The sequence below is a fragment of the Tyto alba genome, unplaced genomic scaffold (genome assembly GCF_018691265.1).
Source record: "Tyto alba isolate M040663 unplaced genomic scaffold, T.alba_DEE_v4.0 Super-Scaffold_6, whole genome shotgun sequence".
NCBI lineage: Eukaryota > Metazoa > Chordata > Aves > Strigiformes > Tytonidae > Tyto > Tyto alba.
In genome coordinates this window covers 19,717,700-19,744,711 of record NW_024881327.1, presented here as the reverse complement: position 1 = coordinate 19,744,711, position 27,012 = coordinate 19,717,700, and the positions used below count along the sequence as shown (strand labels likewise).

General features: G+C 44.8%; 1 protein-coding gene and 1 long non-coding RNA gene across 5 annotated transcripts; both read right to left on the bottom strand.

The window, feature by feature from the left end:
* Positions 1–199: 199 nt before the first annotated feature.
* Positions 200–6,810, bottom strand: LOC116960599. 2 transcript variants are annotated; one of them, XR_004406463.2, is made up of 3 exons: positions 5,933–6,793; positions 4,862–4,937; positions 200–1,019 (listed from the first exon to the last, which is right to left on the bottom strand). It is a non-coding gene; the product is annotated as an uncharacterized LOC116960599 (long non-coding RNA). The 2 variants fall into 2 exon arrangements; XR_004406462.2 differs by lacking the exon at positions 4,862–4,937 and having other exon boundaries at positions 5,933–6,810.
* Positions 6,811–7,601: 791 nt separating this feature from the next.
* LOC116960597 (CDKN2A interacting protein) lies at positions 7,602–12,618 on the bottom strand. Of its 3 annotated transcripts, none has more exons than XM_042808310.1 (4): positions 12,323–12,618; positions 12,073–12,203; positions 10,817–11,389; positions 7,602–10,702 (listed from the first exon to the last, which is right to left on the bottom strand). In XM_042808310.1, exons 1-4 carry the CDS (start codon positions 12,559–12,561, stop codon positions 9,702–9,704), a joined length of 1,944 nt encoding a protein of 647 aa, XP_042664244.1. In that variant the 5' UTR covers positions 12,562–12,618; the 3' UTR covers positions 7,602–9,701. The 3 variants fall into 3 exon arrangements, with proteins under 3 accessions (XP_042664244.1, XP_042664245.1, XP_042664243.1); XM_042808311.1 differs by having other exon boundaries at positions 7,602–10,748; positions 10,869–11,389; XM_042808309.1 differs by having other exon boundaries at positions 7,602–11,389.
* Between the last annotated feature and the right edge of the window lie 14,394 nt (positions 12,619–27,012).

Below are 27,012 nucleotides of genomic sequence, written 5' to 3'. Positions count from 1 at the left end.
CAGAGCAAACCCCTGCTATTTGTAGAGATGGATGGGCAGAATGACCACACATTTCTACCAACCCTCCCCCCTAAGCGGAGAATTGTCAGCTTGAGGTTGACATTCACGGTGGTATCAGGGATGTGTTATTAGGGTGTATTGCATAAAACCTGCCTCAGTGGTTGTCTTCCAAGAGTAAATAATACACAGAAGTCCTATATTCAATTTATTTAGATTTATTTATATGTCTCTAAGCTATCCCCACTTTTCATGGAGAATAGATCCCAACAGTTTTGTTTCTTTTTCATTTCCCTACATAGTTTTTAAAAGTCCCAATCAGGGTATTCCCCTTCTTTTTGTGAAAGATTATTTTATTACATTATAGATTTTACTATGATAAAATATTTCCAGTTATTTAATCCAAAATTTATTTTCCCCATTTGCAGTTTTGCCTCTCTCTCTTTCATAACCCTGATTTTACATCCTCACATCATAGCAGATTCCTGTCCTGTTTCACCTAATAATACCCAGGTTGGTTAGATTTTTTTTCAGATTTCCACTGATAGCCCAGGAAGGGTTTCAGCCTGTGGTAAAAATAATGAAAAGCAGCATTACTGATGAGGACAAGTCCATAAGGGGCTGTAATTGTGAAAGACCTACTTAGCATTTAGTGGAAATGCTCAAAGGATGGTAACAGGGTGCTTCTTTTAAGCAAATGGAACAGAACTGGGTTTTGACGATACGTATTTCTTGGCAGGTATGCTTCTTTGCTTTCGTTTGAAGAGGACAAAGAATTCTCCAAGATACCAAGGAGAGAAACATAAAGAAAAGAAAGAATCAGTACAGCCATAGTTGACCTTCTCATAGGTGATATTCCATGAAGAGGTTATCCTTGCCAGAGCTACAGAGATAGTAGTGCATTTGTCCAGGTAAGCTATTCTTGAAAACTTCTCTAACATCAGGTCATCCAAAAAAGATACTTACCTGTAATGGCAGACGTCATTGCTTTTGATTTTCCTTAAATATTAGGCTTGAATTACCTGGTGGAACACAAATCATATGGATACCACCATCATTATTTTTCTCTTTCATTTACACAAGTGTAGGACATCTAAAAATAAGACATGGGCTAACATCAGATCATTTCAATAAAGTGAAAAACTAAACCAGTACCTTTCCTGAAAACATGTGTCTTTTGTCCAGCTAGCCTCATCCTCAGCTGTATCAAAGAGCTCCCTAGCACCAAGTAACAAACACTCACACTGATCAGATGTATGTTCTTCCTCATCCAAATGCAAACATCTGTTCAAAAACTGCGTAAGTTCCAAGTTTCCTGCCAATATGCTCTAAAAGCAAATCCCTTCCTGAGCCCAAATTAGTGATCAGTTACTTGTATTAACATGGGGAAGAAGGCAGCTGCAATATCCAGCTCATCTTTTTGTCTTCAAACTGATGAGTTGTTTATCTCACCATGAGCAGAGTGAAAAATGGAGTAAAGCGTGCAAACTGTTTACTTTGTGCTTTGTTTTGTAATAACTATCTTTTTTTAGAATTCTTCCCATTCAGCTTCCATACCCTAATCCCATGGCTGTACCCAAAAGTATCTTGAACAGTTGATAGGCCCAAGGAAGGGGATGTTAAGGAATTCACTTTTATATGACATCACTGCTTCGGTCAGAGCACACTGGCATATTGTTGCTTTATTTTGAGCAGAACCACACTGCTTCTTTTTGAGAGTATCCGCTCTGTTCAGAATTCCCTCTGGAAGCTGGTAGGAGCTGAGCAATACCAGCTTCTCACAGGTGCTATGGAGCACGCTGGCTGCCATAGGAACTGCACCTCCTTAGAGGAGGGGGACACTGCTAAGCACCTGAGGGGCAGCATCGGGCTGCTGCAATGGGTAGAGCCACATGCATCATTCCCTGTCATTTACAATGTGGATCTGTCCACTCATGGCTGAAGTAACAAGAAACAGCTTTCAGACAATACTCTTCTTCCTTACCTACTGTTTTAAAGCATAAATGATCGGTGGATTTGCTTGCTTCCATTCAAGTAAGTGGAAGAATCCAAGTGACTTTAATGAAAAAGAACTGAGCCCCATTTGCCCACAATAAACAAAGGGGTTTTTGTGTACTCTTACCTGAGCTACACGCTAACATGCATGCTGCGTTTCTATGATTCTGCTATTCAGCACAGGTCATGTGAAAAACACATTCTTACTTCTTCCTTTTGTGAGGCACAAGAATACACAGTCACACCTTTGTAATCCAGACTGTGAAATGAGGACTGCCAGTGCACCTGCAGGAAGTTTCAGCATTTGATGGTTTAAGATATTCATAATACTCTCCCGTATGCGGATATTAATTTTCCTTTCCAACTCTGGAAATAAAGGAAGGAGTCATCCAGCCAAATATGTTGAATGAGAGAGATTCTTAGTATAAATAGGTCTTGCCCTAAAAATGTCTGCACTGACTGTAAGGAGAGCCCAGGTCTGTTGTCAGAGATGTCAGTGAAATGAATTCCACTCTGTATGTGGAAATGGGGTAATTACATGCCCACAGTTATCATTTATGAATTTCAGAGTTCCGCTGAAAACTCGAAGGGAGTTTTAGCATACGTCATTAAAACTCCACACCGAAAAGGAGGAAGCCTCATTTTATTTCCTTCCTAGTGTGGATTTTTTAATTCTCTTTAGAATCTGCTTATCCAAACCTACTACAAATGATTCATTTCTAGTGCAACTGAAAAGTCACTGCAAATATCACCAGAGAGTAATTTCATATCTTCAAAATAACTCTGTAGCACCAAGTCACCTGCATTATGTGTTTCTTAGGGGTGCTGCTGCTATGCAAATTTTTCAGTGCCACCACTTCAAGTTACCAAAAAGTAGTATTATTCTATACTAACATATGAGTGATCGTTGCAATTTAACCCCAGCTGGCAACTAAGCATCACACAGCTGCTTGCTCATTCCTTCCCCCCTCCCACTGGGATGGGGAAGAGAAGCGAAAAAAAGTAAAACTCACTGGTTGAGATAGAAACAGTTCAATAGCTAAACTAAACTAAAATAATAACAATAATAAAAATAACAACAACAACTAATAATAATAATAAAAATATAGCAATGAAAATGAATATAACAAAAAGATAAAGAAATAAAACCCAAGAAAAGAGAAGTGATTCAATTGCACATCACCCACTGACCGAGGCCCGAGCAGCAATCGGCCCCTCCCAACCAACTTCACCCAGTTTATATACTGAGCATAACGTTTTATGGTATGGAATATCCCTTTGGCTAGTTCAGGTCAGCTGTCCTGGCCATGTTCCCTCCCAGCTTCTTGCGCAGCTGCTTGCTGGCAGAACTTGGGAAACTGAAAAAACCTTAACTTACAATAAGCTCTGCTTAGCAACAATTAAAACATCAGTGTGTTGTCACCATTATTCTCACACTGAATCCAAAACACAGCACTGTACCAGCTACTAGGAAGAAAATTAACTCTGTCCCAGCTGAAACCAGGACACTCGTGTATGCTTTTTTCCAAAAACTGACAGAGTTTACATTTGCCTTATCATTCAGTTGTAATTGTGAGAAAAATTATTGGCTAAACAAGATGAATATGTCCCTAGCCTCTCAGGCATCCTCTTCCCCAAAATAATAAACATAAATGTGACAGTTGCTCTAAACCAAGGAAGGATTTGGGGTGGAAGGCTACTGTCAAAATATGGGCAGCATCTGACTGAATATAGTTTGTCTCTTAGACTGCAGTTAAAATGTGAAACACCAGAGGATTTAGAAAACTGAGCAAACACTGGTTAGATTGGCTTTCTTACTAGTGACAAAGTGTCTTTTGCCCAATGCGATTCATCTCTGATAGTGGCATTTAAAACAAGTTATTTCATATCCACTTGGACTTGGCCATCAATGACAATTCAAACTTCAAAGGGCTGTAGGCTCAGATTGTCAGAGGTGAACAATGCTTTTTTAGTTGCAGGAATGCTACTGGAGGCAGCAAATACCTAACCGGTAACCACTGGAACTCAGTCCTCCATTGCCTCAGCAACAGGCAGTTGTGCTCAGAAATTATCGTGTGCCATTTTCAAAATTAGCCTACAATGTATTTGAAACTATTGCCAGGTATCAACATAAAACCTGCTTTTCTGAACGCTCATATGTGAGTGTGTCTTCAAGGGAGGTGGGAAACCTCTGCTGCCACGTACAGAAGGCCAGCCGTGGGTCTGAACAGTCACGTGTAAGTGCTGGTAACACCCCGCTCGGGCCAGCTCTACATGGGCAAGTATCCTAGCTCAGCCACGTGCGGCAACTGTCTTCCTGTAACCACAGGGGTTCACTGAAATTGCACAGGTTTAAATTCATGTGAGGAAGAGGAGCGGAATTAATCACAGCCTAAAGATTGATACTTCCTGACAGATTTAAAATGGTGGGTGGTGCAGGGGGTAATGGGCACAAATGACAGTATTTTCATAAAAACACATAGCCTAGCTAATGGCAATACTTTTGCTGTGGCAGTGGCAACTCGCAGAACCTTCTAAAAGGTACACAAATACAGGTTAATCGTTGTTAAATGGACAAAGAGTGTGGCATAGGATATACTATGCAAAACATGGCAAAAATGCACACTTTAGCTGAAAGAAAAGCTTAAAAAATATTCTACAAAGCAGATATTGCTGTTATTTTTTCTGCACTTTGCAACTTATAAAGCTGGGGAACAGATCTGCCTAGTGAGAGACAGACAGCATCAAAACTCTTTCAGTGTGTGCTTTTTCCCCTCAGTCTCTAGACCACTAGACCATACTGTAGTCAAGATGAGTTTGATTTTTGACATTTTCTTTCCTGTTAATCAGTCTGAAGACCAACACTTACCATAAATGACAAGTGAGAGAATTTTGTCCACGCAGAGAGAAAACCAGCCTGAATTGCTAAGGTGCTCTAGTGCAAACTTTAGGGCCAAAAAAGAAAAACAAACCCACATCAGTCACTGCACAAGCTTCAGCTTGTCTGCACAAGCTTGTCTGCACTCTTCAGGCTGTACTGCAGGTGCTACCTGCACTATGGAGGTATGACAGCTCATGAAACGTTAGCTTCATAGAACCTTAGATATATCGTTTTTAGCAGATGAAACTAGGACACTGGGATTTCATTACAGCTTATCAACCAAAAAAAAAAAACAAAAAAACCAGAGAACTTCATAGACCTGTGCTCTAGTTTAGTTGTTTCTTTTGGGATGGGTTAATAGCATTTTAATTTGAAATCTCTTCTTTTCCCACATATATACATATGATCACATGAAGAATTACGGGAGGAAAGAGTGAAAGACACTCGAGTGGTTTAAATGGCTGAGACAGCAACCAAAACGACAGCTCAAACCAGGTGGCTTGCTGGCCCCTCACGCACCCTTTCGAAGCTTTCGGGCGAAGCAGTCAGGGCTGTCGTAGCCACTTCTCCACGGGGCTACTCCCGCTCTGCACGCTGGTCCCCTCTGCCTGGCACGGGGGCCTGGCACGGCTGGGAAGATGTCACTGCCAGGGTGATGCTGGAAGAAGAACGGCAGACGCTGGGCGCCAGCAGGGTTTGCAAACTGCGCCGTGCCTACACATAGGCCGGGTGCCTGTTGCCTGCCCCGGGGGGGAACACCGCTCCTTCGGGGGACTTGCGCTCACCCCGGGAGCTTCATAAATACTAAGGAAGCATGAACCAGAAGGAAGGGGTGGCTCCGGGCTGCTTGGGTGCTGTTTAGTTAAGGGGAGTGTTAATTGTATTTGTTGTGCCCCAGATGCCTGAGCTATGTTATTATTGGTTATAGCCAGGCAGGACTGTAGGGCAGCAGCGCGTGTACCGCCGAGCACGGTGATGTGTTACTCGCTTGACATACCAGAGGCAAGAACGGCCCTGTCTATGAAATTAATTCAGTTTATCAGCACGGCTGGTACTTACGTGCGTGATTGCCGCAGGCAGCAGCATCCTGCCTCGTCTTGGGGAGGGTAAGCGTGAGCATCTGCCTCGAGTGGGCAGGTAGCAGCGGCGGCACTCGCGGCGGGAGGGCGCAGCGGGCGCCCGGAGGGAGCGTGGGGTCGGCGCGCCGTGTGCTGCCGCGCGGGTGGGCCATCCCGATCGATGTTCAACTTCTGCGTGGTGCAAACGAACGCGATAAGAGACTTCTTTCTGGCCTCTTGTTTCTTCCTGGAACAGGGAGGGAAGAAGAGCCTTTTCGGGCAGGGACAGGCGCCCCACCTCCCCAGACCGAGCCTGTGCACCCTGAAGCCCAGTGGGCAGGAGGAGAAGGCGGGGTGCGGGACCCCGCGTCCTGCCAGGCAGGGGAGCAGCGTCTCCCCACGCGTGCTTTGCCCGTACCGCAAGCAGCTCTGCGGCGCCGGGGAAGTGACGACGCAGCCAGACCTCTCTCCCGGCTTCCCATAAAAAAAAAAAAAGGGGATGACCTGAGAGTGAGCCCCGTTCTGTTAGTGCGCCTGCGCACTACCTGCGTGTCTGTGGCCGTGACGAGGGCCCGCCCCGCGCTCACCCGCTCGGCCCGGGGGCGTCTCGGCGGCGCTGTGCGTGAGGCGGCGGCGGGCGGGGGCGCGGGCAGCGCCCGGCACTCTCTGCCAGCGGTCCGGGGACTTTCCCCTAGGCGGGCGCGCGGCCCGTGAGGAACCAGCGTCCTCCGTGCGTGGCCTAGCGAGCAGGTCTTCAGAACATCCCGCTCTCGGTTTGCCGGCGCGGACGCTTTATATGAGGCGGCAGGCCTGGAGCCCTCCCGGTTAGAGCGAGGAGCGCTCGCCGCCCCGTTTCCCTCCCGGATGGTTTCCGCCGACGGTGCACAGGCATAGGAGCCGCCCGGCCGCCCCGCAGGAGCGCCACGCTCTCGGGTGGCCGCAATACCCCCCTCACGGAGGGAACGGCACCGCCGGGGGAATATATTAAGCAAATTAGGGCGCCGCGGCTCCGCCCCCGAGCCACGCCCCCCGCCGGCAAGGCCTGCAGGGCGCTCTAGCGCCACCTCGCGGCCAGCGCCCCGCGCCGCTGCACGCCGGCGAACCGGGAGAACGGCGGTTCTGCCGCCAGCCTGAACCGGCCTGCGCCTTCGGGCCGGCCACCCGCAACCAGTCGGGCAGCTGCCCGCGAGGAACCGGCAGTACGCATTTAGGCTGTTCGAGCAGCCCTCAGAGGAAACAGGAGTAACTTTTGATGACTGCAATTTCCTGTACTCTTGCAGAAAAAAACAGGGTCAGTTTTTCTTTCCATTGGTTGGTTTCATCTGTGTCGTTTCCACCCCCCCTCCCCGCCCCGAGACAACTCTGCCCATCTGTTGTGTCGGTGCATTTGTTCCAGCCAGTCCTCGTCAGCAACTTCTAACAATTAAAGACCAGCACCCCAATGGCTAGAGACCAGGACAGTACCTGGCAGGGAGACCCAGAGGTTTTAAAACGGACAGGGCTGCACAAACATCTCCTGCCACAGCCAGTTCTTTCAAACTGTCTTCCTCTAGGGTTAATGAAATGTTAATATATTCTCATTCAAATACTGCTTATTTACTTGTATGTTAGAATCTCCTTGCTGAGCTGCTTTCCATGCAGAATGTGGAATAAAAATAACACACTTCAACTTTCAGTTTCTATTAAGAGTAGCTACAGACTCGTCCTTTAATGAATCACAACCAAACATCAAAGAGGAATAACATTCAAAAATTCTTAAAAAAAGTAAGCTTAAGTCAGGACTTTAAAAAAAAGGCATCTAGCACCTCAGCCTTTTAACACAGTTACCCTAACACCCCCTGAGGTCAGTAGATACTGTGAGCTTTGCTTTACAGACAGGAAACACGGGTCTTCACATCGCAACACATGCTGCAGCTCTCAACCGGAGACCTGGAGGTGCCCCAACTACCAGGCAGAAAAACTAAACTTCAGAGGACACAATTCCTGCCCCCCCAAACCCAATCATTCTGGGTCTCCACCACTCTGTGTCTCACCAGAACAGGGTGAGGATTTGACACCAGATCTCACCCTTCCTGTCATGAATACAACTGCTAAGTACAGCATGAAACTCACTCTGTGCTAGAAGCACACGCCAATTCTTACGCCGTGTAAGACACGATTTAATGCATGGCGCTCCGAACGTCGGGGGATGCTCCAGAAACACCGAGGGGGAACTCCTGAGAAACCTAGCTAGAGCGAGGGCACAGCAGCACAGGGGTCGGTCAGGTGGAGGAAGTTCTCAGCCAGCCCTCGGGAAGCGCGAGCGCCTGGCAGGCTTCGGGTGCCACGGGCTGGACAGCCACCGCCGTTCAAAGTCACATAGGGTACAGTGTGACAACGCCATTGTGGTTTAGTCCCAAAAATCACAAAAGAACTTGGAAGTCTTTAAGTGGACATATATACTACCGAGATCCCAGGGATTCCTATTCACGCCTGCAGCACTCAATGGATGTCAGTCAAGTGGAAGGTCACCACTAAATGATGTTAACTACTGTAATCGGACAAGATTAATTCAAAATAGCACTGAAGACATTATGTTTTTACAATTACATGTCATTATCCAATATATCAAAACATGCAGTTTGTGCAGGTATTTCAGTAACATTGAAAATAAAAGGCAATCTCCCAGTTTCTTTGCTTCAAACCATTCTGTACATGACATAAAAATGTAGCAAAGGAAGGGCTCGATTAGTGTGAACGCTTTACAATACACTCGCCATCTCTAGCAGACAGCAGCATCTTCATTTTGCTTACCTTGGTGTTACAAAAGTAGAAATGGATACTCTGCAGGTCCACTCTATCAGCTTTACAGCTTTTCAGCTATGCATCAAAACCAACTAACTCATCCTTGTGGGATTACACCTTGAAGCCACTCAAAGTAAAGCTTTTCTTAAGGTGTTGCAAAGTTATTGAAATGGCTGGAACATTTAATAGCCAAACCCAAAGTACTATAAAAGCATATCCCAGAGGTTTTATTGTTTTAGTAGCGGTCAAAATATGCTCAGTATAGAAATCTGTTTGTTTGAAAAAAAACTGTAAATGATATTTCAGAATATAAATTAAATCTGCTTACAGAGTTGAGGTGGCTGAAGTAGCTGTGACTTGACTGCTAAGTGGTATTTGGCCAGTAGAAGGTTAAATGGGATCTAACCTGCTAGTATAACGTTAAATGGGATCAGGGTGTCATTTATATTGCAAGTGTTAGGAAAACATCCCATAAAAATAGTCAACCAACTATTTCCTCTCCTAGTATGAGCAACAGTGAACATTATGAGCAACAAGCCTCAAACAGATGATTCAACTTTTTGATTGAAATTTTTAAATGACTTTCAATCATTCAAGTATCATGGTCCCTATATGCATACTTCTACGTGGCTAAAAAAGACATGGTAGACAATTGAGCACACTGCCATCAAATCGTAAGAATTACAAAATTGTCAGGTTTTAAACAGCAAACTGTACCTTAATCAATTAAAAATAGAAGAATTAGGTAGACTATTTTGCAAATAAAACAGCACACTAGTGTGCTATATATTAAGGCATACCTTTAAATGCGCACTTGTCATTTCTAACAAGTCTTATACAATTGCTACCAAGTGAAAGGACTATCATTGTCTTGCAAAACTGAGAAAGAAATACAAAATATCTGGAAGCCTACATTTTTAAAGTACAAAATTAACCTTCAGTCCTTATGTTGAAATACTATACATGGTACAAACAGCGATTCTCCCCTACAAGATCTCACGAGGATTTCTTAAAGCTGGAGGTAAATTTGAAGGTTTTGATTCTTCATCCAGAAGTACCAAATCTTCAATTTCACTACCTTTGTATTTTCTTTTACATATCTTCACAATAACTTTCTTCTTGAGGAATAATTTCAAAGCTTCTCTTGAAGCAACCGCTTTGGCATTTTCCATACTTTTACCACAGCCAGTACCCAAGTAGACAGACTTGCACCTCAGTTCACAAACTATATTTTCTAGAGAGCTCTTATTTTGAGGCAAGTCTGCGAGTTCCTTCAGGGGAACAAAAGCAACATCTAACGTAGCTTTTACAGACTGAATCGATGAGTTTAGAAGTTCTGCGTGATTAACGTTAGGACTGAAGCCTCCAACAGCAACCAGTTTCCAAGCTACAGCTTTGTATAGTCTGTTGAAAAAAGGCTGTCTTTCCTTCGCGTCTTCGCTAGTTAATGGTTTGCACAAAGCCTTAGCAGGGCTTTCGCCCGCCTGCGAGCCGCTCTTGGAGGCAAGCTGTGGCGAACCTGCCTGCGTGCCGCCCTTGGAGCCCAGCAAGGAAGCACCTGCCTGAGCTCCACCCCGGGAAGCCAGCGACGAGGGACCTTGCTGAGCGCCGCCCCGAGCGGCCAGCAGCGAAGCAGCCACCTGAGCGCTGCTCTTGGAGGCCAGCAGCGAGGAGCCCTGCTGAGCGCCACTCCGAGCGGCCAGCAACGAGGCAGCCACCTCAGCGCTGCTCTTGGAGGCCAGGAGCGAGGAGCCCGCCTTGGCAGCGCCCTTGGAGGCCAGCAGCAGCGAGGTGCCCGCCTGGGCGCTGCTCTTGGGAGCCAGCAGCAGCGAGGCGCCCGCCTGAGAGCCGCTCTTGGACGCCGACGCCGGGGCACTCGCTTGGTTTTTGGAAGACAGCAATGTAGCACTTGTTTGCAGGGTGCTCTTGGGGGTCGGTGGTGCCGCTGCTGCTTGCGGGGTGCTCTTGGGGGTCGGTGGTGCCGCTGAAGCTGCTGCCTGCGGGGTGCCCTTGGGGGCTGGTGCTGCCACTGCCTGCGGGGTGCCCTTGGGGGCCGGTGCTGCCGCTGCCTGCGGGGTGCCCTTGGGGGCCGGTGCTGCCGCTGCCTGCGGGGTGCCCTTGGGGGCCGGTGCTGCCGCTGCCGCCACCGCTGCCTGCGGGGTGCCCTTGGGGGCCGGTGGCATGGTTGTTGGCACTGCCACCGCTGCCCGCGGGGTGCTCTTGGAGGTCGGTGGCACGGCGGGCGGCACCGCCGCTGCCTGCGGGGTGCTCTTGGCTGCCGGTGGCACTGTGCTTACCGTAGTTTTCTTTTCAGGTGACGGCACATCTTCACATTTGCTTTCCTTAGGTGGATTTGAGCAAGGCTTCTCGCCCGACTCTTTTTCAGATGAAGATGGATTTTGCTCAGTAGTATTTTCAGCACTAGCAGGCTTTCCTTCTGTTTCTATGGGCGATGCTGTGACCATTTCTTGATTTGAGCTGCAAGTAGACTGGGAGCTGCAAGTAGACTGGGAGCTTTCGGGATCTTTGCTAGTATCTTTTTCCTGCTTTTTTGGCAATGTGCTCTCTGCTTCCTTCAGGGCTTCTGCCTTGGTTGTTTTCACATCTTTTCCAGTATCCTTAGATTCTTTGCTTTTCTCAACAGCTCGCTTCTTGGAGGGCTCCTCTATCCCTTCTGCAAAACAAGTAAAGTACGTTATCCTCTTTAAATTCTGCACTACAAAATATCCATCTAGAAACAATTTATCTATTTTCTAAAAGCTTCTAGCAATTTTATGTTCATTTAAAAAGCATATATTAGGAATATACCTTGAACTGTAATTTCGATTATTAACCTTCTATTTCAGAATATTTTATTATTTTTTGTCAAAAACTAAAAATACTTAAGTGCAAGATTTCAGGTTTTGTTTTGGGACCCGTAGGCGAGTATGTATTTCTATTCTTAAAGTCCAAACCAGAAGTGACCAAAGTACATTAAATAGACTATCTGACCTAAAACCGAAAAAATGTACTTTTCTACTAGTATAATAAAAACACCTTTAAAATATCACTTTCAATATTTCTTTAAGAAACTAAGTTTCTCGCAAAGCAACATGACTGTGTTTAAGCTGGAGTCCAATAGCCTCCAGCGCATTAAAAAAAAAATCAGCTTAAAGGGCAGCAGTTACAGAAATTCAAAGCAAGAGCTCTACATTACCGACACAATGCATACGTATTACACCTATTTTACAGATATCAGACAAGGAAAAAATAGCGGAGAGGGGAGTAAATTACTTCGACTGCTTTCTACACCCGAGAACACGGAAAAACAAGCATTTTCTAGACTCCTATGTATTGTCACAGCTATGATCTGCTAACCATTGCTACTTGATATGCCTCTTTTCTTCACCTTGGCAACCAGTTCATCTCTCGTGGTGCGGACAGGCGCGCCGGTCACTCGGATGCCTTCCGCCATTTCCAGCGCCTTCTCCATAACCTGCGGCGGGTACCTGGAGGGGCGACAAGGGGAGAGGGGGCGGGGGGGGGGGGGGGGGAAGCCGTCAGACGGCCGCGCCGCGCCCTCCCCCGGCCCTCCGGCCGCGGGCCCGCCGCCCCGGCCCGCACTCACCGGCAGCCCAGGAAGACGTGGTTGGCCCACACCATGGAGAGGGAGACCAGGCGCTGGAGCTGGGCGCTGCCCGCCGCCGGCGGCTCCCCCACGTTGCGCAGCAGGAACTCCCGGCGGTGCCGCCAGTGGTGCTCGGGCTCGCAGGCCCCGCGCAGCGCCTCCGCCCAAGACACCTCCTCCGCCGTCCGACCCAGGGGCTCGGCCGCAGCCGCCGCCGCCGCCGCCTTCCCCGCCGCCATGGCCGCCCCCTCCCCGCTTCGCTTCGCTTCGCCCCGCTCCCCCCGCCGCCGCGCCCGCCCCGGCTCCGCGCGCGCGGGGCCCTTCCTCCGCTTCCCCCCCCCCCCCGGACCCCCCCCAAACCGACGGAAACAACCGCTCCAGCTCCTTCCGGCCGCGCGGGATGACCTCACAACCGGCGCGCGCTCCGCCCCCGTCCCCACGGCCGGCGGGAGCCCGGGGGTCGGTAACGCGGGCGCCGCGCTTCCCCTGCCGGTTGGAGCGAACTCCGTTATAAGCATTTTCATACGGCCCGCGGGTTTGGAGTTAGCTTTTTTTTTTTTTTTTTTTTTTTGGTACTGTAGCCGAAGCTTGCGATTTTTCCACAGCGCATGCGTGGGTACCGCACACAAATTGTTGCCCTTAGGCTCGTGCAGCTTCTGGAGCGCGGCTTACCGGCCATCCTCAGCCCTGGGGCCTGCGACAGGCTGGCTGGACCCGCGTCCTTCTCTCAGTGTGTTGGGGTGCTGGGGGAGAAGTGATGGTACCGCCACGGTTACCCACTTTGCCGGGTAGAAATGTGAACAAAAGCGCTGCTTACAGATTCATTCCGGCCTTACTGAGGTCAGAGTCCATGGGATCAATCTGTGGTTTTACCTCCTTGGCACGTGGTAGGAAGGTAGCGGCAAGGAAATTGGTTGGTGCAGCATTTTGGAGGAAATACTAAATAAGGGGTTCTACGCATGAGGGCTGCTGGCTACAAAGGGTTCAGATAGTTGTTCGTGAACTCTGTGGACTGTCTTTATGTTGCAAAAGTTTACCCCAGAATTTGGTTAAAAAACAATTGAAGAAGTCTGTATGAAAAAGTAGTGAGGACGCTGTGAAAATAGAAGCTTCAATCTGCCAAGATGGTGCTTGCTGAATTAGTGCAACAGAGGAGACATTTTTGAATTCCAGAGGGTCATCCCAGAAGAGCTGTATTGATTTTTCCCCCTGAACTAGAAATCCATGTTTGCTTAAATTTTCAATGTTTAACACACCATCATGAAGTGAACTACAAGATAGATTGCATTTAAGGAAGGAGGGTTTCTTCTTAAGTGACTAATATCTTATTTCATGGAAGTTCTTATGTAGTAGTTTAACTTGTAGTACCTCTATGGTGCAAAACTAAGTGATTAGGGAAACTAAGCCAGAAAAAGACAGTCCAATGCACTTTTGCTCTGTATCTGTTGTTAGAGTGGAAGTGCTTTTCCTTCACTTTCTTGGTTAGCCCACGCAATGTTATCTTGTACATTGACAGGAATAATTCAGTGCCAGAGAGCGAGCGAACAGTAATGAGTGGGATGGGACCTGACAGATTCACTATTGTTTTCTGTTTGCATGTAGAGGAAGAAAAGGGCAGAAAGTTTGTATATTCTTTGGCATGGGTGTCTTGGAGGAATGGTTTTGTTTAGAAACAATGCCAGTAAGTTTAGAAACAGCATTGTGGTCACCACCAGTGTAGTGTTGCCCATCCGTTTCCAGGCATTAATTGTATCAGTCCTGCATGTGGTTATCTGGTAACGTAGGCTCAAATATATGAAGAGCATGATCTGTCACACAAGGGTTTCCACTTACAAATAAGGCGGGCCTGTCTCCTAGACCTCTGAGTCTGTGATACCACAATTCTTAACTTCATGGTCAGTACAGCCCCTAGAAGGGAAGGGTGAATAGAATCCCTGGCAAACAAGAGGTTTCAGTTTGCACTCAAGCCAAGATCAACCATGCTGCCAGCCTGTTTGTCACATTTTCCAGTGAACCACTTTGCTTCCTAACAAAGCCAGCTGGGACTTGGCCCAGGCTTGAGATCTGCCCATCAGGGACAGCAGGAATTCAGCCAGGGCTGAGGAGCTGTAGCAGGACTGCCTGTACTCTTGCAAAGGTAGCAGAGCAAACAGCGCAGCCTTGAATGCACTATCCTCCACAACCATCTGAGCTGTCAAGTGAAGTGACTAAGGGACTAGTCCATGCTGAGCTGCTCATATACCAGTTAAAGGTAGGAGCTGGGGAGGGTTAGACTCCAAAAGGTGATAGGGGGCATCATGTCCATTCAGAGGGATCTCCAGAAGTTATATTCTGGTGTTGCTGGGTGGAGTAGCAGTTCCAGATGCTGAACATCAGAGGTAGGCCTCCACACCTTGGAGTTTTGTGTCTGCTCTTGGTCACTCCATGTTTATAAGATTATATGGACTCACCTGTGAGTTCCGGGCTCCTCCAAAGGCATCGTTCTAGGGAGTGTTGGAGACTCAGCACAGCTGCAGAGCCTAGTACATTACTTGGTCCTAGAGTACTGATTAGAACAAGGACTGATTAGAACAACTTTTTCTTGGCCTGTTTTAGAGGACGAATGAACTGAGAGCCATTTCACCTCTTTGCCCACTGACCATACATGTGAACACAAACATAGGTATTTAAAAAATAAAAGCCAGAGGACAGTCATGCGTGCTTCTGGAATGGCTCACAACAGGTTTGGGCTGTAGTGAGCAACTTCAATGGTCCAGTACCTTTCTGGCACCTTATGCTGTTAATTTGGGGCTAATTTTCTCTAATGCTGCTTCTGCATCAGTGTGGCCTTGTTGTTTGTACAAAGATGACTTAAACCAAAATCGAGCCTTCTGTCTTCCTTACCTGTTTTTTTCCAGACATATTTATTCTACTTAATTACTGTGTGCTTGATTCATACTGGAAACAGGCTAGATCCCAGCCCCAGAGCATGGGATGTCACGCAAGTGCACACATGAACAAGCATAGGTGTATACCCAGAGCATTAGAGACGTGTCTTGGGTTGATTAAACAAGTGCTTGTAGTAGGAAAGAGAGAAAAGTACTGCTGTTAATTTTAAAAAGGGAAACAGCATCTTCATGCTCACCAGGAAAGGCAATTTTGAAGTTAAACACCTCATTGATGGTGCTAATACTGTGCATTTAATTTTCAACATTGGAAGAAAAGAGATGGTTTTGTTCCCACTAGGGAAGGAACTTCCAAATGCCACATAGTAGTGTTGTTGGAGTCATTTGGGGCTTGCTAATACCTTCTGGCAAGATACAACTGAAATCTCAAGGTGAATCATGCCAGTGTCGGTAATCACAGTATTGCACCTGCAATTCTTGTATAATAAAAAAAAAGTTTATTTCTGCCTTTGTAAACCAGTGAATTATTATTTCTTCAAAGTCGAGTCCTGCTGAAATACAGAGGGCAGTAGCCCCGCTGAGTTCAATTATGTTCTGTGCAGTTAAGGTTAATATATAATGACACTCTTTGTTCAGCTTAATATGAGAAGTGTGCCCTTAACGTTACCGCAATGCAAAGATAAAGCTCAGACTTACTGCTGCAGAAAGACAATAACAATGGGATCTTACTGGCCTGGCACAATAAATCCTCTGAGCACTGTCTGTAGGTTGGTCCCTGCTATCAGTAATAAGAAAACACTTGAGAGCTCTGGCTTAAGTTCATTAGAAATGTAGTTTGAAGAAGGATGGGCAAGAGACATTTTGCTGTTTCCTAAGGTAACGTATGTGTTCTGCTGGAGCAGATTGTTGAAGGTCTGCTAGCCAGGAAAGGGACAGCACTTCCAGGGAGTTGTGTCTGCATGTGCCAAGGTAGCCAGTTGTTACCGTTCAGTGAACTAATCCTTGGAATAAAAGAATACTTGCTAAAAGAGCGTTAATGACTACGTAGGCTTGTCAGTGGAAGGAAAGTTAAGAGTAAATCCATGTTTCTATTTCACCACAGTTACGCAACTGTTGTTAGTCTACTGTCAACAGCTCTGGATTACAAAATCATCCACTCTTCTGAGATTTCGCAATTGAGGAAAATGTATTGTGTAATTGCAGTGCATAAAAATAAAGGTAAAAATGAAGAGCTTAATAATTTTTCTTCACACATATGTGCTCTTATTACTAGCTTAAATACTACTTTGCATTTAGAAATATGTTATGATTCAAATATATAACAATGCCTACAATAGGATTATCAGTTGTTTTCCGTTAAATGAGTTCACTAAGATTTAACTGCCCCTAAAGGTAGCGTACCACTTGCTAAATTTTGCTTGCTAAACTATGCTTTAGGTAGCATACCACTTGCTAAATGTCCATGGCTTGGCATGAAATTTTCCATACTGAGAGTGGAAGTTTTGGATGACTTTGCTGCTACCAAACATGATCTACGAATAAAGGCAGGAAAAAAGGGGCTTTGTCTAGGATAAAATATTTTGAGATCTTGTATTTGAAGTGCTTACATGCCTTTATGCTCTAGAGCAAACTTGGAATTTGTCATGAAAAACTGAATTGGGAGGGGGGTGCCTGATCTTCTGACTATACTTAGCATAATTCATAAGCCTTTGAAGAAATTAATTTTCCACATTCCTGATTTAGTATGTGTCTACACCATCCTTGCTACTATTGCAGTCAAGTCTACCCCAACTGTGGGCTGTGGGGCCCAAAGGAGACCTCTGTTTGCCACTATGGACTAGGGTGGGTCTCTGGACTGAGAGTGAAGCTATGGAGACCATCCCCTGTGCTCCCAACAAGCTGCTGTTTTCTCCTCTTCACAGGTGCTTGAGCGTGTCTGATGGGAATGGTGAGGGAACAAGGACCTGACGGAGGGGAGGGAAACAGTAAGTATGGAGGCAGGGGACATGGTGAGACTGGAACTACTAGGGGGTTGAAAAGCTTAACATCAGAGTAGTAGGGATAGGATACTGGGATTTGGTGTCTCGAGAACTCGAGGAGATCAAGTTCAAGGCAAGGGGACAGGTACACATAAATGAGGAATTGGAGGGGGACTATATGCTTGGAGCCTAGGACTAAGAGAAATGAGAGGATAGATGTGGAAGCCAGAAAGAGAGCACACTGGTAGAGCAGACAAAATCAAGCAGAATCGAGTCTTGACTGAGCAAAGGAACAAGCTGTGGTGGGAAGGGGAGCATTGACAGAGGAACCACTGGGATTTGAACAGAGACTTAGAGAAAGGAAAGTTAAAACAGCGAGCACGGAGACATTGGCATTTCAGTGTTTTTTCTGTTGCAGTAGACATCTGCTAGGGTAAGTAAGACCAAGAAAATATTCTGCCATTCTAATTTAGTATATTTTCTTGTATTTTATGTGTGCTATGAAGGAACAAAAGAGGTAGAAATCCATTTGTTTGCATAAATCCTCCTGCAAGCCACCTTTAAAGAGTTTTTAGGTAGGAAGCCTTAGGCCTTTGGCAGACAGCTCTACCCTAGAGTTGGAAAAAGCAAGAAAACAGCCTTAGGAATCTTAATGCAAATATTGGCATGAGTTCATTGTAATTCAAGAGGATTCAGGAAAGCACTAAAAGGGCAAGGAGTTCTTAACTGAAAAAAAAGGATCTATTACGAGGCTATAACATACTTAACTTTTATTTGTGTGTGTGTATATATATGTATATATATATGCATATGCAGCACATGACATATGCATGTCTATATACACACGCATATGTAATGCAATATAGATATGTGTGACTATGTTGTAAAAATACTTTTATTATTGAGAGTGTAAGCACCTATAAATCTACATACCTCTGCTCCTTTGGTCAAACTATTCATGCCTTGGAGGAAAAGAAAAATTGCAACTAATATTTTATTGGCTTGGGTTGTGGATAGGTGCATTACACAAATGGATGCTATTAAATCTTTATACCATGCTGTATCGGTATAAATTTTGTATGTGCTACATATTTTGCAGACACAAATAACTATTTTAGAAATGATATAAGGAACTTTCCTGAGACTCCAGGCAACAATGTCAGATCTAATTTGAATTATTGCTATTGCAAATCATGGTTCTGTTTTTCATTATTGTTATACCAATATCCCTGACAACCTGCAATTTACCTGGTATGAGCATCACCTCCTGAAAATATGGAACTGTTTTGTGTGCTGTGGTATTTTTGTATATCCTCCCTGTGCTTAGGCATGATATTTCACATTAATTCCACTGGATGGCACTGAAGGAGACAAGATTGCATGGAAGTACCTCTAGAAGTTGAATAGAACTCCAAAAAGTGAGAGTGGCTTACTTTTTCATTCAATTACTGAAACAGACAAATGTGGACTTATTTTCCATCCTGATGTAATAATTTGTCATCAAAACCAGCTCTTAAATACTCCTAGCTGTAGTTCTGGGTTTTGACAGTAGCAAAATTACAGTGGAGGCAGAGTCAAGGCTTCTGAATCTGAATAATACTACTCCCCTCAAAAAGGTAAGGGCTAAAAGATGCACCTTTGGCCCATTCTGGATTCTTATGTGAAGGTTTTCTGAAGAAGTTTTGGTCCGTGTTCTCCATGGTGATGCTGTCAATACTGGCCACTTTTCCCATTATGAGCAAGTGCAAGCATGTTAGCTTTTGAGCTTATTTGAAAAAAGTACATAGGAATTCATTCAGAATTAAAAGCTTCCACCTGTTGAGGAAATGTCGTATAGTGTTTCAGAGAACCTCCTGACTTGAAATTCCATCTGCAGTCCCCACACAAGGACCCCTGTTTTTTCCTGGGTAGGGACTTTATGATCCTGCCTGGAAGGCACACAATTACTCTCTGTCAATCAGACCTATAACCCGTGGTCATCTTTGACTCCTCTCTCTTTTTTGACCTGTTTATCTTGATATATATGAATTTTGTTACCTTTTCTTCTGTGAAGTCTCCTCTTATCTCTATCCACATCATAGATATGCTTTTTTAGGCTTTTGTTATCTCTCATCCTGCTTATGACAGATTTTTTTCTTATGCCTGACCTGACCTGTCAAAAAGGTCCCTTGAAACACTATTCTTGCACTTATCTCCCTGGCCTATTTCTATAGTTCCTTTTTTGTACTTACCTCTTTAGTATATCTCCACAGATTTCCCTGTCTCTGCAAGCCCTCTAGCCCTCTGAGAGTGCAGTTTGACAATTTCTTTGGCAGCTGTGCTGGCCTAAGACAGTCTCTGCTCCCAGCCATTCGCTCCTGACTCTTTGATACGCCTGCTAGTTTGCTGGCACCATTGTTTTGTTCAGCTGTGTGGTAAACCAGATTAGGAACCTGATTTGGCTGAAAAGCAGCATGGGGGAGGGAGGAGAGGCACCTTTTTTCAACCAGTTTATTTCTGCAATCTAGTTTATCAGGCAGCACTTCTGCTGGTGCAACTGAGGGGTTGGGTCTTGGGCAGAGATGAGTGATGTGGGGTTGCAGAGCAGCAGTGGCTTCTGCTGGTTAATGTAGTGCTGTTGCTAGCTGTTGAGCCGTGACCTGATTTTGATGATAGAGCTAAGCCGAGCTAATAGCTAGCTGCTGCCGAAAGGGTAGTGCTGCGCCTCCTTCCGCACCCTTCCTCATGGGTTGGTTCCTGGCACTTCCCTTGTGCCAACACTGGTGTTTATCTCACCCAAGTCAGCCAGTGGTGGGAGCTAACCCCGCACAGAAGCACTCGCTTCTTCTAAGGATTTGCCTGGCTGCTCTGTCGAGTGCCCATGGATCCCACCCACTCAGCAGCAGCTGGGTGCTCTGTCACCTCAGTTGTGTTCTCAATTGCACCGCAACACTTCACAACTTTGCCTTTTCCTGTTATCTGCTGTCCTCTTCTCTCTGTCTCCGTATCTATTCCATCTGCTTTCCTCGTAGCTGTGTTAATGATGTCCTTTTGGTCACTCTCAACATATGGAATACCCTCCCTGAAGCAATTGCTGCATCCTTCAAATCTCTCAAGATTTCTTCTACTGTGGCACATATGGTAAACTGCCAGCTGATAATGCCCAGTTTAGTTGCTTGTAGGAATTTAGGAATTCATTACTACACTTAATGTGTCCATGTATTAGCTTGAAATGGGTATACTCTATCAGTTTATTTGAGACGCTAAAAGCGATGAAACTTCCACAGAATCTTTTTTTTTTTTTTTTTTGGAAAACAAAAAATCCCAGAGGTATGCCCTGAAGGAGATGTACTTCCCTAAGGTCATATATAAATAACAGAGGCTGATTTTCTGTTGCTTCATACCTTGAATGATCATTCATGCTTGTGCAAATGGACATCGCATTGCTACTAAGCAGTTTACAGTAACATCTTACAGAATTGTAAATTAGTGCCCCAGAGACAAGATTGCAGAGAGTCAGCGCTTACGTGAGCAGCTGAGCATAGAGACTTTGGGATTTCTTTTCACCTAGTTGTTTTCATTGTTTGGATTCTTTTAGACACATGTAGAAGCATATCCTAAACATATTTAATCCTAGTATTTTTCTATGATAAGTATTTTTTTTCCTATTCAGTTAAATAGAACATGTATGGGAAAACAGCAGCGAGTGAAGCTTCACAGAGCCCTGGAAGCAATAAAAGAAAACAATCTGTGTTTGCTATTTAAAAAAAACATGACAGAGGGCACCTCTACACCATGCAACAGAGCACAAACTCATTGAGTTATTTGCAGAATAGGAGGCAGCAGCTGTAAACGTGCATATGAGTGCTGCTGCACCCAAAGTACTTAACCCTGTTGGTAGGTGGTGCTAATTAGGTTGGACATGGTGCTAATTAGGTTAGAGACAACACTGTGGTCATGCAAATACACAGTGCCTGTGACTCCAGCTCAGACCTGGCTGAAGGGTTCCACACATACTGCTGCAGCAAGCCATATGTGCACATTGAGAGAGAAATCATTTGCCCGTGGCCTCTTGTTCATTACCCCTGCAGGGTTTAGCTGCAGTAACAGATGCATTTGCCACATACAGGTGTCAGATGTGGCTTTGTGCCAGGGAATACCTGCCTCTCAGTAAAAACAGAAGATGCCCTTTTAAGTGTGAATCCAGGCTGTGACTTGTTGCTGTGGAGTAATGGACATCCAACATAGCTGCTTCTTAAAACTGTTCCGTTTTATTTCTTAATTAAGACCTTAAGTACTGAGAGGAGCAGGAAAGAAGGGGATGGTAATTTTTTCAGCCACCATAACTTTACAGAAATTGTGAATCTACTGCAAGGTCATGGAGGCAGACAGCACTATGGCAAAGAGCAAAGCGCAGTCTCCTCCAGTACATTTATCAAGAGACCTACCTTCTCCCTTCAGTGAGACAAAGCAATGTTTCAGGTTAGAGATATAGTCATGACTACAGCATAAATTCTGTGTCTGTAACTGGGTGGCAAGTATATTCCCAAAGCACTGATGGCAGAATTGCTGTCTTTTCAAATAACTGATTAATATATCCATTAGTGTAGCATTCTTTCAAAATATTTTGAAGATTCAAGTTGATGTTTGTAAGAAGGCTGGTGCGTATTAGTAAGAAAAAGGTAAACTGAAGAAGCAAAGCAAAAACACTGCTCAAGTGGCAGTGTTCACAATGACCTATATGATGCAGGGTAATGGAACATCCTTCTCCTCTTTTGTATTTGTTAAAGGATCTCAAGCAGTCATTTTGGCAACTTTTCTCTGTTATTTCATTTCTATTTGACAGACAGATGAGATAGAGGTTTTATTAGAATGTAGTGAACCATCAATAATTAGCCCATGGCGAGTCAGCGAGGAACTATGCAGCATAATAGATTTGGGCATAATGGATTAAGATTTGACACCTGTGAAATTATGAAAATGATGAAAATTAATAGCTTCTTGATATTGGAATGGTTGTTCCTGGTGTTTTGTAAATTGTTTAATGTCACAGGGAGGGATCCGGTTCCCTGAAGATTTGAGCAATCATTGTAAACTTTATAATGTCATCAACCTATTTTTTTTTATCCAAGGTATGACAGTGATAGTAAGCACACGATAGCAGGAACATAGATTTGAAAAAATAATATTGCTAAGAGAAAGGCACACACAGAGTAAGTAGTCAAGAAAATGAAGTCGGGTATTTTTTCCATTTTTTTTGAATCCTTTTTGATGCTGTCTTCAATTAGGTTTTTTTCCACTGTGTCTGCCAGGAAAATTTATGCATGCACAGCTAGAAATCTCTGTCTTTTAAAGTCATGGCACTTAGCAAAATACTTTTAAAGAGAGACACACAAAAGCCAAAATTATCCGTGGAAATTACGTAAATATTTATAGGCAGTATATGTTTGATTTCTGGGTTGTTTTTTTTTTTTTTTTTTTATTTAAAAAATCCATCTGCTGCTAGCAGATGATAAATATTTAGATCAAATTTGTGCCTTGGATATACAAGGGCACTATTTCTTCCGGAAGAGACATTGTAAATTTGATACTGTAGGCCCAGCCTCAGCTCCCCAGAACAAACAGCATAGCAAGAACTCTGTTGGGGTGCATTCATAGACTTGTATGAAAAAGCTTCCTGGCTAGAGGCTGTAAGCAACCTTAGTGATCATTTTGCCTAATCTCCTTCAGGAGTTTTCCTAGAGGCTGGACTAAAGTATGTCTCCTGGGAAAATACCTCATTTTGCCTCAAAGAGTCCAAGCAATGGTGAATCTATCACCTCCCCTGGTAAGTTGTTCCAGTGCTTAGTTACCCCCACTGCTAAGAAATTACATCTCATTTCAATCTTGAATTTGTCTAACTCCAGTTTCAAGTCATTAGGTCTTGTTATGTTTCTGTCTGAAAGGCTGAAAAGTCCCCCCTACTATCAAGTATCTTTTCCATGTGTATATATCTGCACAGTGATTCAGTCACCACTCTTTTCTGATAGATTTAATAGATTTCTTAAACCTTATACCCTAGAGATCATTTTTCAACCTCTGAATCATTTTTGCTGCCCTCTGAATTTTTGCCAGGGTTTACATATCCTTCTTGAATCATGAACACTGTTTTTTTCTGATGCTGGGTGTAGAGCAAGGTCAAATCCTAATAATTATTTCCTTTTTTTCATACATCCTATAAACAGTTATATATTACAGCTGACATTTGCTGGAAACATTGCATGTATTGAAAGATTGGTAGATACAGTCCCTAGAACTGTGGAGGTGTGACACTTGCACTTTGAATGTGTGTTCACATTACTTGATGTGTGCTGTGAATTAAAGGAACAGTGCCCACCAGACTGTCTGTCATGTTACGTCCCTTTTTGATGCTTAGATGATCCAGAAATCCTACTAATACATATAAATTGTAATCTCACATTAAAAATCATCTAAAAATTCCTTATCCACCGAGTGGTCCATCTGTCAAATCCATGTCTCTCCAATTTAGAGACAAAGATGTCATGTGGGACAGTGTGAAATGCTTTGCACAAGTCCAGGCAGATGACATCAGTTGCTCTTCCCTTATCCACCAACACTGTAACCCTGCCATAGGAGGCCACCAAATTTGTTAGGCACGATTTGCCCTTAGTGAAGCCATGTTGACTGTCACCAATCACTTCCTTATTTTACATGTGCCCTAGCATAGTTTCTAGGAGGATCCGCTCCATGATCTTGCCAGGCACACAGGTGAGACTGACTGGCCTGTAGTTCCCTGGGTCTTCCTTTTTTCCCCTTACTAAAAATGGGGGTTATGTTTCCCCTTTTCCGGTCAGCAGGAACTTCACCAGACTGCCACGACTTCTCAAATATGATGGATAGTGGCTTAGCCACTTTGTCCACCAATTCCCTCAGTACTTGGGCATCTTTAGGTGACTTAGATGGTCTCAAACCTGATCTGATCCTACAGTGGGCAGATATTAATTCTCCCAGTCCCCTCCTTTGCCTTCTGTGACTTGGGCAGTGTGACCAGAGCACTTGCCAGTGAAGACTGAGGCAAAAAAATCATTGAGTACCTCAGCCTTCTCCATATCCCGAGTGACCAAGTCTCCTGTTTCCTTCCAGAGAGGGCCCACATTTTCCCTAGTTTTCCTTTTATCACCAACGTACCTATAGAAGCTTTCTGTGTTGCCCTTGACATCCCTGGCCAGACTTCGTTTTATCAGGGCATTGGCCTTTGTAACCTGATCCCTGGCTGCTTGGACAATTTCTCTATATTCCTCCCAGGGTACCTGTCCTTGCTTCCACCCTCTGTAGGCTTCCTTTTTGTGTTTGAGCTTGTCCAGGAGCCCCTTGTTCATCCATGCAGGCCTCTTGGTGCTCTTACCTGACTTCCTCTTTGTCTCCTGAGCTTGGAGGAGGTGATCCTTGAATATTAACCAGCTTTCTCGGGCCCCTCTTCCCTCTACGGCTTCATCCCATGCTACTCCCAAGCAGATCCCTGAAGAGGCCAAAGTCTGCTCTCCTGAAGTCCAGGGTAGTGAGCTTGCTGTGTGCCCTCCTCGCTGCCCTACGGATCTTGAACTCCACCATTTCAGGGTTGCTGCAGCCAAGATTGCCCTTGAGCTTCACATTCCCCACTGGCCCCTCCTTGTGGTGAGAACAAGATCCAGCATAGCACCTCTCCTCGTTGGCTCCTCCATGACTTGGAGAAGGAAGGAAGGAATTTATTTTCTAAATAAAGAGGGAAAGGTTACGTTGTAAAGAGTGAATTTTGTCCTTCTTGTAGGAGAGGTCTTACATTAGAAAGAGAAGCAGAAGAACTATCCTATTACTGTGCTCAGAGTAGAAGAAATAAGGGAGGAATAAGGACAAAGAAGCACTGAGAGAACACAGTGGTAGTTTTCTGGGAAAGCTCTAAGTGACTGCTTACCTGGGCAGCAGGAGAGTGGAAATAGCACCCAGTTAGGAGTTTTCCCCAAGAAGAGCTGAGATTTAACTGAGCTGTCTGGCTTAAGTCTGGGCACATGAAAAACTGGTTAAAAGAAACATTGTCATTAATAGCTTGTGCAGGCTTAAAATACACTTATCAGTATAGTTCATTTAGCACATGTACAAAAACTGCTGTGAGTACTGGTGTATGGCTTTTAATTCCTGTAGTAGGGAATCATAAAATCACAGAAATGTTGTTTGGAAGGGATGTCTGGAAGTCATCCAGTCCAGCTCTGTGCTTGAAGCAGGCTACCACCAACACTCGCTAAGGAATGGACCTCCTTGGTTCATCTGAAAATTTTATCCACAGCTTCTCTGACTCCTTGTGTACTGTACCTATCCACTTTTTCTTGTTCTGCTATCATGCAGGCAAATCTTGTTCAGCTCTAACATGAACTCAGTCTGGGAACACCTCTGGCTGAAAAGAAATTATGTTGTTTTTTTTTTTTTCTCCAGACTTCTTGGGTTTAATTAGGTCCTTGATCCTGTACATCAGAAGGCTTTATGACTACAGATGCTGGCACACAAATGGAACAGGAGCAGATACAAGCATTCAAAGGGAACTGCTTATGCAGCATAGCTTTGCAATGCAACCACACAATTCTAGCAGTTTGCCAGTGCAAAAAAAAAAAAAAAAAAAAAAGTGAAGTGGTTCTGCCTCTCTTCCTCCTCCTTGGCCTTGCATTTCCACTTTTCTGGTGGACATGGTGAGCTGAACTAGAGGAAAACAAACATCACCATAAAAAGTGAGTCGTTACTGAATGGTGTATTGAGTAGCAGTGCCAATTGGGGCAGACTTGTATGGAATTGCTCCTTTCAATGGCAGCTAGCCATTTGGTTGGCTTTGCTGCAATGAGAAATTTCATCTCTGGAGTGCAGTTCCATAGCAGTTTATCCTTATCTAAGAGCTATCGTGGTCCCTCCTGGTTGGGAGGCTGAGCAGTAGGTTGGTCCAGGGAGCTTTGCAGCCAAGAACTAAGCTTGCCAAAAAAAAAAAGAGCTGCTCATTCTCAACTGAGTTCAGGGAATTGATGTGGCTGAAAATGAATCACTATTTTATACAGTGAGTTTTCAGCCAAACTTGTGACCTGATCTGATGCAGTGTGCTGGTACATGTGCTGAGAAGGGGAAGGGAAAAAGACTGGATGGTGAATCTGTGTCCTCAGACACTGACAATGTCTGTGATTTCACTTGTCCTTTTCCTGAAGCATGTTATTGATGTGCTTTTTTGTGTTCACAGTAGGTCTTAAGATTATTGTAAGATATTGAAAGAGGTCTGTTGTGTATGGAGGCATGTGGAGTCAATATTCTGTGGATCATTTTGGCCTCAGTGATTATTGAATGACAGCTTGTGTTTGCAGGGACTGAACCAGTGACCTAGATGGTCTCTTCTAGTTTTATGTTTCTAGCAGTATCCTTCCTGAGAGCACCTTACTGTTATAATTGTTCAGAACTATTTTTTCTTTATTGTAATTTTACTTTAGCCACTTTCTAATTTGTTGCATTTGCTACTATTCTGTCCTTCACTACTGTATTTCTTTCGCAGGAGACAGAGCACGCTTTTGCTCTTAGCTGTGCTAAAGATTTTCCCCAAATGCAGCCATTAGAGACCAGCTGCAGACAAAACAGCACAGGCATTTAATTTTTTTCAACAATGTTACATTTTGCGCTCCTGTCTGCAGCAATTAATTAGCATCATTGCTGAGGTGACTCCCTGCGGGACTGCTGGATCATTAGTGCCAGAGCCAGGGAGGTAGCAGGAACTCCCAAACCCCTGTGCAGGCTACTGCAGCAACTGTTGTCATCTGTAGAGCATTTCAAGAACATTTCAAGTGAC